The sequence below is a fragment of the Monoraphidium neglectum genome, assembly GCF_000611645.1.
Source record: "Monoraphidium neglectum strain SAG 48.87 unplaced genomic scaffold scaffold00809, whole genome shotgun sequence".
NCBI lineage: Eukaryota > Viridiplantae > Chlorophyta > Chlorophyceae > Sphaeropleales > Selenastraceae > Monoraphidium > Monoraphidium neglectum.
Genome location: NW_014012819.1, coordinates 665 through 10,994, shown reverse-complemented (window position 1 = coordinate 10,994; position 10,330 = coordinate 665). Strand labels below are relative to the sequence as shown.

At 62.5% G+C, this 10,330-nt stretch overlaps 3 protein-coding genes across 3 annotated transcripts; 1 reads left to right on the top strand and 2 right to left on the bottom strand.

Annotated features, from left to right (window-relative positions):
• Positions 1-1,344: 1,344 nt before the first annotated feature.
• On the bottom strand, positions 1,345-1,647 carry MNEG_5435 (hypothetical protein; the record flags this gene model as incomplete). Its single annotated transcript, XM_014046090.1, has 1 exon — positions 1,345-1,647. The coding sequence occupies one exon, from the start codon at positions 1,645-1,647 to the stop codon at positions 1,345-1,347; it is 303 nt and encodes a 100-aa protein (XP_013901544.1).
• A 1,701-nt stretch (positions 1,648-3,348) lies between these two features.
• Positions 3,349-4,481, bottom strand: MNEG_5434 (hypothetical protein; the record flags this gene model as incomplete). The annotated part of the gene is made up of 2 exons (XM_014046089.1): positions 3,349-4,080; positions 4,275-4,481. 2 exons carry the CDS (start codon positions 4,479-4,481, stop codon positions 3,349-3,351), a joined length of 939 nt encoding a protein of 312 aa, XP_013901543.1.
• A 3,964-nt stretch (positions 4,482-8,445) lies between these two features.
• On the top strand, positions 8,446-9,438 carry MNEG_5433 (hypothetical protein; the record flags this gene model as incomplete). The annotated part of the gene is made up of 2 exons (XM_014046088.1): positions 8,446-8,575; positions 9,065-9,438. The coding sequence occupies 2 exons, from the start codon at positions 8,446-8,448 to the stop codon at positions 9,436-9,438; spliced, it is 504 nt and encodes a 167-aa protein (XP_013901542.1).
• Between the last annotated feature and the right edge of the window lie 892 nt (positions 9,439-10,330).

Sequence of the window (10,330 nt, the reverse complement as noted above, 5' to 3'; positions counted from 1 at the left end):
ACGCGTTGCTTTGGGGCACAGCCTGGGCCGGTGGGCCGGCCTGACTCAACTTTGACCCGCAGGCGCAAACCTGCAGTGTCAAAGCCCACTGATTTGGTTTGTGGTGCGTTTGACCTACCTGCATATTTGTGCATCGATTGGGGTGCTCCCCCCTCACCAGGTGCTGCATTCCATCCTTCATCACTTTGTGTGACTGTGTACCATCTTCCCTCTCCCCTGTCCTTACTCTTGCCCCCACCCTGACTTTGTCATCCGTGCAACGATAACATCAACTCGCATTTCATTCTTGTTGTTACCATGTCCACTCTTGCTCCGTTTGCTGGCAGGAGCGGTTTATTTTACTGCCAGTGCAAGCAAATTGATTGCTCATGAGATGGCCTGTAAGCGGGCTGTTTGCTGCATGTGCAAAAGGAGCGCAACATTCAGGTAGTGCATATGTTTTTCTGAAGCGCCTCAAGAGTGTTTCGGCCATCAGCGCGTGCGTGTGCAAAGGGGGCAAAACTTGTGTATCTGTTTCCCCCTTGTCTCTCTTGTCCTGCCTGCTGGCTTCTCATTTCGTTGAGGTTGCCGGCCACTGGCCCGCGTGCCCGCTGGCAATGTTGGTGCCGTTGACATTCCTCACCTGGAAGCTTCCTGGGAGGTGCTCAGTACATGAGTATTGTAGTGCTGATGATCACTTGGCCCCTGCATCTCTTCCCTCGAGCGCCCCGACGCGCCGACTTGTTTGCACTGACCGCACGGCCCGCACTTGTAACTGCCCCAACGCGGATACTTCCTGGCTGTCTTGCTGGATGGGTGTGAGAAGCAATTTGTCAAAGATGCAAAAACCGATTTTGAGTGTCGATTCAAATAAAGATGAATGCATCAGCAAGGGTTGTCACATTGAAGGGCAACCGCATTGATCTGTGTGAGATCTCTGGGGCGTATAAGCCTGCAGGCGCACTTTGAACACGGCTTGCATGTGCATCAATGGGGTGTGACAATTTGAAGAGTGTTTGAAGAGTGTTTGGATCGTGTTAGATATCAATTGCTGTACAAACGAAAGTAATACTTTGGGCATTGGCAAGTTCTAGTTTGAGTGGCAATAATGGAGATTCTACGGTGATGGATGTGAGAGGCGCACGTGTTGACACGCCGCCATCTCAAGAGTATTGCTTGCAATACGCCTGCCCACCTGCCGCCTTCACTGCGACAATTTGTGATGGCTAACACACTCTTCATAGTAGAGAACGCATCTCTTGCACAGTACTCTGTAAATTGCCAGAAGAGAGACGGTGCGTACAAAAGCCCAATCGCACGCGCCGGCAGCGGGCCCGCCGTCGGGCGCGCCCCACAGCTTCCCGCCTACAGCAGGCGGCGGCCGCCCGCGGGGGCCCACTTTCCGGAGTCGGGGTCGACGTCCGTGACCGACCGCGCCCACTGCTGGCACAAGCCGCCGGCCTTCTTGTGGAACACGGCCTGGAATTTCTCTGCGCTGCAGCTGCCGAACCCCTTCGCGCCGGCGTCCTGGCAGGGCGCGGTGTCGCCGGCCGCCTGCTGGCAGCTTCCCATCGCGATCCTGGAGCACTGGGTGAGGCTGATGGAGCCGATCGCGTCCGCGCCATTGACGGCGCCAAGAAGTTGACCCTTTGGCTTGCATTGCTCCATTGCGAAATTGCAAGCCGACTGCGAACGCGTGGTTGGGAGTCCGGAAGGTTCATCAGATGAATGGGTCATGAAAGTTGTTGCTGATAGATGGCTTGGACGATGCATGGATGGGTGGATCGGGGGACGGGCCTGGTCTGAGCCGAGACAAAATGGCACGCAGGTCAGCTGCTGCTGCACCGACAATGCGTACGTTCGTGCGTGGACGGGGGATCTGAGGATCAAAGAGAGGCAGGGAGGGGGAGGACGGGGCGCCGGGCGCGAAACGCAGTCCGACGCGCGCAGGCTGCGGCAGCCGGCAGACTGGCGGGCTTGGCGGAGTGCCTGCCACCAGTTGTGGTTCCGGTTCGGTGACGCCGGCGCACACCTTGCCGACCGCTGGGCCCTGCGATGCACCGACGTCCATGCATGTGCTGCCCCTGCCCACTTTCACAGCGTCCGGCGACGGCGGACAGTATACTTTGCAGGCACGCCAGCAGTCTGGGCTCCGGCACTGAGAGCAAGGTGTGCATTGGGCGGCAGCGAAGGTGGCCAGGGCCACGAAGGAGAGGCGCGCAGCAGGTGCATCTTGGAAGGTTGCATCGTCTCAACAATTTGTTGTTTCGAGGTGGAGCAACCGCCGTAGGCTGGATGGATCGCACTGCTTGGAATTTGACGAGTGTCTCGTTGGGTGTAAACTGTTGCTGAAATGCGTACTCTCAATCAAAACAACGGTGAAGTGGGCGGAGTATGCGAGGTGGGGGTGACACGGCCTGTGACAGCTGCACGGCAACTGGGCTCACGGGCTGGTCACTCGGTGACGAGCACATCGGTCAAACTGCTGGCTACAACCCGTGATCAAACGTATCACTGAATCGTTGATGCGGCCACGCTTGCCAGATCAGGCAGCGCGAAGGCTACATTAAACTGCCGGCGCTGCACGGGGCTGCGGGGCGCAGTCTACAGCCATAAGCGCAGGGGCACTGCATCGCCGATCGGGGCTGCTGCCGCCTCCCCAGCCATCAGTAACGCACATTCAAAGACATGGTGCAGCTCATCACGCCCGTGAAAAGTGGCTGTGCGGTGTGCATGGACGCCTGTCCTGCCCACATCACCTGTCCTGCTCACACGCAAGCTCCTGTGCGGGCGTTGTGCCTAGAGTATGTGTTACATGGCAGTTTCATGATCGCAGTGCCTGCGGGGCCACATCAAGAAAGCTTCAACAAGCGTAAGCGTAAGCTGCACAACAAGAAAGTGCGTGGAAGGTCAAAACTCAACAACTCGACATAGGGCCGGCCGTGCGGCCAAGCAGTGCATCTTGCAAGTTTGGGCGCTGTCGGTCAAATAACAGCGTGGCCACGCCTAAAATGCATACATCGGCAAAACATTGCTTCCTGAAGGTCCCGTGATTAGGTGAAACAGTGTGGTAGCCGGCACTGGGGAGCGGCTGCAGTACTGTAGGTGATCGTTCTTCGCTTACACATGCATTGGCAAAGGTGAAAGCCTGCATGTTTTTGAACATAGCAGATCGAAGGCAAGACTCTGTCGAAGTCTTGAGGATCGATGCAAGACTCAGAATCACAGGGTCTTTGGCCGACCAGGCAGGCGGCATCACCGGTGGCGCCACGCCCCTTGCCCTGCCAGGCAGACAAGTGGAAAGCCGCCCCTCTGACACAAATGTGAAATGCACACCTCGGGCGCGATGGTGGGGCCGTGCGGGCCGCATTACGCCCTCAAGAGGCGCCTGAACGAGCCCCATGCGGGGGTGTTGAAAGACGGTACGCCCGCGGGCGGCCAGGCCGCGCCTGTGGACGGCCACGCCCCGGGTGCAGGCGGTATGGCCCCCATAGCCGCCGCGCTCGGGAAGTCGTTGATCCCGGGCGGCGGCACCCAAGAGGGCACGCCGCCCGCCCGCGGCAGGGCAGGCCACGCGCTGCTGGCTGTGGGCCCCTGCTGCTGCGGGCGCGGCTGCTGCTGCTGCTGCTGCTGCTGCTGCTGCTGCTGCTGCTGCTGCTGCTGCGGCTGCTGCCGCGGCTGCTGCTGCTGCTGCTGCCGCGGCTGCTGCTGCTGCTGCTGCTGCTGCTGCTGCTGCTGCTGCTGCTGCTGCTGCCGCGGCTGCTGCTTCGGCTGCTGCTGCTGCTTTGGCTGCTGCTGGTCTCCAGCCCACTTCCCGGTGTTTGGGTCGACCTCCGTGATGCCGCGGGCCTTGGCCTGGCACAACTCTGTAGCGCGGGCCTGGAAGACAGCCTTGAACCTCTTCCCATCACACTTGCCAAACCCCTGGGTGCCGGCGTCCTGGCAGGGCGCAGTCTCGCCGGCGGCCTGCTGGCAGCTGCCCATTGCGATCTTGGAGCACTGGGCGAGGCTGACCGACCCGATGGCGTCGGCGCCCATGGAGGCGCCGAGCTTTTCAGGCTCATCCGGGGCGCAGGTTTTCTTGGCCCATTCGCAGGCGTCCTGTTGGATAGCAGTGGGGCGTTTGGGGAGGGGGAAGCACCCAATTCTTAGCAGCAGGTGGAATGGGCAGACGTTGGCGACACGCTCGATGCAGCTGCATTTGCCCATGCCCCCGCCCAGGATTTTATAGCTGCCCGGCAGCCGCGCGTCCCAACCTGCTGGCGTACCGCATGCGCGGTTTGTGCGCCCCTCACCTTGCCAATGGCTGGCCCTTGCTTCGCGCCGGAATCCATGCATGAGCTGCCCTTCTTGACTTGAACGGCGTTGGGCGCCTCTGGAGCGCAGTAGACGTTGCAGGTGCGCCAACACTCCGGGCTGCGGCACTGGGAGCAGGGTGTGCACTTGGCCGCGGCCGCGGCCGCAACCAGGGCCAGGAGAACGAGGGCGCGCCCCAGGTTCATCTCTGTGACCGTTTCAAAGTTGTGAAGGTTGCGTAATGGCTTGCGAGAGCCCAGAGTCAGCGTGGACGATCAGCGAAAATCGAGCAACTTCGCGATGTTGTTGGTGCTCTGCTGCGATACTAGTGAGAATGCGCATCGATCATCTGCACTTTTCAATGCAAAGATTTTGGGGTTTCATACCCTGGTGATTGGCCGGTGTCACTGCAGTTTGCGACTGCACTGCAGCAGTGCAGGCTGGTGGCCGGAAGCAGCCCGGCAGGGCAGTGCCGCAGCTAGGTGGTAGCCGCTGTGCTCTCAAAGCACCACAGCTGCTATATACACTCAATTTGAGCGGCTCAATACATGAAAATGTGCATCTGCATACATTGTGTGGTTGATGGAAGATGCCACAAGGACACCAGGCGTGACGACAATAGTCACTGGCAGCCGAGCACCGGCCTAGCCCATGCGTACTGCAGCACCAACCCACCCGGTGCCAAGAGCAATTTCAATACCAGCTTTCCGATGCCCTGTTCACTGCGGCATGCTGGAGTGAGAGTCTGGCGCAAAAGTAACGGGCTGTCGGAACGTCACCGGTCTCTTTCCATGGGCCCATTGCTTTGCCAGGGCGCTGGACACAGGTGTAGCCATTGCCATATGGCGGCCGCTTGCAGCGCTCTAGCATGCGTGTGTGTGTGTGTGTGTGTGTGTGTTTGAGAGAGTGAGCATGTGTGTGCGCGCATGCACGTGTGTTTCTGTGTGTGCGTGTACGTGCATGTGTGTGTGTGCGTGCGTGTGGATGTGTGTGTGTGTGTGTAGTGGGTGTGTGAGTAGTGTGTGTGCACAACCACGCGCACACGTCTGCAGAAGCATGTGCAGATTTCGCACGCATGTGCAACCATGCGCATGCGTGAAGAAGTGCGCGTGCATGTGAGCACGATCGTGCGTGTGGGCATGAGTGCGCGTACACGTGCGAAAAAATAGGTGCGTGAGCGTGTGAACTTGTGAGGGTGTGGGCGCGTGCGGGGAGGCACGTGAGCTCAAGACCAGCCCATGTCAGGTTGCCCCCCAGAGGCAGGCAGGGTGTTGCATGGCCTCAACACACTTTTGTGTGGCATGGCGGTTCGTACAAGCAAAACTTTAGGTGAAGAGTCTCTGGTCAAGTGAGTTCAGTCTCAGCTAAGCCCAGCGTTCGCCACGCAAGGCACCACGACGATTGCGTGCTGGTGAGGCGGCGCCGCACAAGAACTCAAGGGGGGCAGTGTTGTGTTGCCAAACCCACACGAGTCATCATCTAAGTACGCAAGAGGCTTATTCATTGCATATGTGTTTTGCAATTCCAAGCAGTTCAAGGATTGCGCACTTGCTTTGCACTTGGGCGGAGATCGCAGCAAATTGACCCTACGAATCGCGAACGGCCCTGCAGCACTGCACCAAAGCGGAGAAACAGCCAAGAATTCAGCAGCAATTGATGCTGAGCTCCTACTCGCGCCACCTCGGCCGCCTGGCCGTGCCGCGCCATTGTGGCGGCACCCGGTGCTTGCGCAGCCTCTCAAGCGGGAAGCTTGCCGGGGTGGCTGCGGCGGCCGCGGCGGCGCAGGACGCGACAGCCGACACACTCCAACATGTGAGGTGCAGCATAAGTCGCTCGCGCAGCCTGAGTGCATGCGGCCATGGGAGAAGCCTGCAAGGCATACATGCACAGTCCCGCCCTGGGTGCCGGTGACCGCCGCCCCGCAGAGGTGTGGCAACAGGGACTGACCCGGCCCCCCAAACGCAACCATCATCGCATAGGATCCGATAGAGTGGCCCGGCCTGAAGGCCTGGCGCGCCGCGGGCCCCGACCCGCGCCGCGGATGGGGGACGCGCGGCGCGACCGCCGGCCCGGAGGCGGCGCCGCCCGGCGACGCCGCAGCCGCGGGAGTCCAGCTCGCGCCCTCGCTGGTGGAAGCAGCCCTGCAGGTGAGTCGTGGTCGACGCCCCAAGCGATGACCCCCAGCCCCCTTGTCACGCTGGCGGCCGCCGTGCCGGCAGGACGCGTCGCACAGCAGCCGGGCGGGGGTTCCAGGCGCGAGCGGCGCCGCGGCGGGTCCCGGCTGCTGGGGTCCGTGTTTGCGTGGCCTTTGACTGCGTTTGACCTTGACTGCAGGCGGACCGGTCTGGATTCTATCGCTTGATCCCTGACTCCACGACTGCCACGCGGCTCTGCGGCCACTGCGCCATGCACAAGGTGTTGGAGACGGCAGACCCCGCCATGAAGGCCGGCCTCGCACACCAAGCCTGGTCGCGCTATTGCGCAGGCGGCCTGCCCCTGGGCACTGACGGCCGCGGCGCAGCGCTGCCCGTGCCACGGCGCCCGGCGCGGCCGGAGCGGCCCAGGCTGGTTGTCCCGAAGGAGGTGGGCGGCCGCCACTTTTCCGCCCGACCATACAACTCACCAAACCGTTTATTCCTTGCAATTGGACGTTTAAGCCATTCTCAATCCCCCCTTGCATGAAGCCGCCGATTCGCAAGCACCCATGTGCCTGGCACCGCCCAGGGCACCGCCTCATTCGATCGACCAAGCCCCGCCGCCTCCTTCGCCACCGCGGCTGCGCCCTCAACCCCCAAACCCCATCCTCCTCGTCGTCTCCCCCCCCCTCCTCCAGGTGCCGTCCCCCAAGGACAGCCCCCTACCCCTGGCAGCCCACATGCTGCACAACCTGGCGCATATAGAGCTCAACGCGATAGACTTGGCGATGGATACTGTGGCTAGGTAAAGTTTATGGGCGGGACGCAGATGTACAATCCACGCAGCCAAGTTCGTGCGCACGCCGTGCCTGCTTGGGAGCTTGCACGCGCCTCCGCCTTCGGCTGCCCCGCGCCACCCTGCTCTGACGGCAGAGGCCCCCCGCCGACAAAATCGCCTCGCCCCGAATGCGCCCCCCGTCTTTGTCATCGGATTCTCCCAATCCAGGTTTGCGCACCTGCGGCTGCCTGCGGCTTTCTACGAGGACTTTGCCCGTGTGGCGGACGACGAGTCGCGCCACTTCTGCTGGACGCTGCAGCGGCTGCACGAGCTCGGGGCCGACTACGGCGACATGGCGAGTGATCTGAGATCTGAGATCTCAGAGTTGCGGGCGTTGCGCGCGTGTCCCCCAAGACCTCGGCGCCCTGCACATGGGTTCACAAGCAATTGGAGGGCGGGTTCGCCCTTGAATGTTTGAGCCAGCAGTAGCCTGCATGCCCCTGGCTGTTGGCTGCATTGATGCCGCTCGTGAGTCACTGCACGCCTTGAGTGGCCTTTAAATCCTTCCAACCGTTCTCCACCAAACCTGGGCCCTCCGTCGCACTTCAGGTGGCTCACAATCTGTTGTGGGAGGGCGCCCAGCTGTCGTCCGGGGATTTGAATGCAAGGTGGGCGCCTCTTTGATGCCCTGACGCTGTTGCGGGGCCCCGCCATGGGGCCTCATGGCATGAGAGGACGGGGGGTGGGGCGGTGGGGTGAGGGAAGGGCGTGCTCTCACAGGCAGCCCTGCGGCCTGGGTGCCGGCGATACACCGCGCCTGCTGCCTCCTTTCAGGGCAGGCGTGCACGCGGGCGGCGGGCGCCGCCGCGGCGCCGCGCGCTTTCCCCTTTGTTGCCCATCCTCGCGCGCCAGCTGGGCCGGCGAGCGCGCCCGCCCCAGGATCCCCATGTCATGCGCCCCAGAAAGCCGGCCGCCGCGCCATGCCCCACCGCTGCCCACGCCCCAACCACCCACACCCATATAAACGCGCAATCTCCGATGTTCCCATTGAATGCATCACACACTACTATTCATCCAGAATGACTGCATCCTCTGGACCCCCTCCACACACCTACCCCAACTTGACGCGCGCACGCCGGCATCCACACTAGCTGCCCCAACAAACTCACCTCCCACCGCAAACCACATCAACCCCAAACCCTGAACCCAACAACCCTAAACCCCAAATTCGACAAGAACAGGCTGGCGATAGTTCCTATGAGCCAAGAGGCTCGCGGCCTTGATGCGGGGCAGCGGCTGGTGGCGCGGCTGATGGGGCTCGGGGACAGGCGCACCGCCGGCATTGTGGCCCAGATCGCGCTCGAGGAAAAGGCTCACGTCGCCATTGGTGAGTGGGAGTTTCGAGGGCGGCGGCGCCTTTCGTGTGCGACATGTTGTTTGTGGCGCGATGGCCGTGTGCGTTTGAGAGTCCGGACGCATGTGCATGTGCACGTGCTGTTTTTCGTGTGTGGGTGTGTTTGCGGGGCAGCGTCGCCGCGTCGGCAGCGACGCCGCGGCGATTGGGGTCAGTCGTCTTTGCGTTTGTTGCCTTTGTTGACGGCATCACATGAGCCGTGAGCGCAACAGGCGGGCTGGGCGTTGTGCAGGACGGTTCGGGATACTACAGCACTGCACGAGTTGGGCCATCTTGATGGCGGGCCATCAAAATGGCCCGACCCTCATTTTTGTTGCGCCGGGCTTTCTCATTGATCACAACCTCACCCCCGATACCCGCCACCATTTGCTGCGTATTCTCCGTATCGACCGTGTGCACATTATCCACATCGCCCCTCCCCCCCCTCCGCATGACGTCACCATGACGTGGGCGATACTGCAGGCGTCGCCTGGTTCAAGCGCGTGTGCGAGGCCCAGGGCGTCGCCGCGCCCGGCGCCTTCCGGTCCCTCCTGGCGTCGCTGTCCCCTGAACTTCTGAAAGGCCCCTTCAACCACATCGCGCGGTCCGAGGTTGGCCTGTCACAGGATTGGTACGACGTCCAATGCTGGCCCGAGGGCGAGCGCGCGGCGATGGTCGCGCCGGCCGAGGCGGCGGCCGCCAAGGGGCGCGGAGAGGATCCGGCGGCCGGCGCGAGCGCGGGCGCAGTGGGTGCCGCGGCGGTGACGGCAGGGGTCATTGATGGTGCGGGGTTGGAGGAGCTGCGGCGGCGGCTAGCGCTGATGCTAGACACCGAGGCGGCGGCCGCGGCCCTGTGAGTTTCCGAGCAGCTCCCATCGCGCTCGGGCCGCCAGGCGCTGCGGCAGCGGCTGCAACTGCTGGATCGAGAGAGGCTTGTAGGGTTGAGGGGTTTCATCGGGCGAGCCGTTCAAGCTGCCAAGGGCGGCTGCGCAGGCACGCCCTGCGTGTGGGCGCGGCCACTCTATGCACCGAGAAGGTGCCAAACAGATGCTGGGACGCATCCATCAGCACTGACATTCTATGCGTGCGGGACTTGCCTTTCCGTGCCCACTTTGAGTCCTGTACTTTTGTTGCATGACTCCGTGCACACTTTGAGTGCTCTCATTTTGTTACATGAGGGAAAGAGAAGACGCCTCGGGGCCGGTGCCCTGGTGAGCAGGTTGGGGCGGCAGGGTTGTGAACCTGCATGTCTCAGCAGGAGAAGCGTCAATGGGAAAAACGGCCATTGCACCACTGCAAAGTCGGATGGCTCTCAAACTGGCGCGGCCTGCATGAGACGTCCGCGGCTGCGCCGCACGGTCAAGATCAGGTCAAAGTCAAAGTCAAGGGATCCCCCCTGCATGCCCGGCGAACGCTTGAGAGCAGACCCCGCGCCAGGCGTGCCCCCGAGGGCTGCTGAGCGCTTGGCGCGGCCCACAGGTCCAATCGCGAGCGGAAGGAGGGCCGCGGGCGGCGCGAAAAAGCGGCGCTGCCTGGCCGCGTCCCGCTGCGGCGGCGCGGGCCGCCCCAGCGCGCCCACGTCGCGCCTGCGCCCCGCGGCGCCGCCTTCCCGAGGCGCCGCTTGCCGCGCAGAGGCAGGGGCGCGGAGGGCCGCGCGCGCCGCGCTGCTGGCGGCCAGGCACCACGCCTCACGGCGCCCCTGCCAGGTGGGCCCATCCCGTGAGGGAGGACCCGGAAAACAGCCTGTCC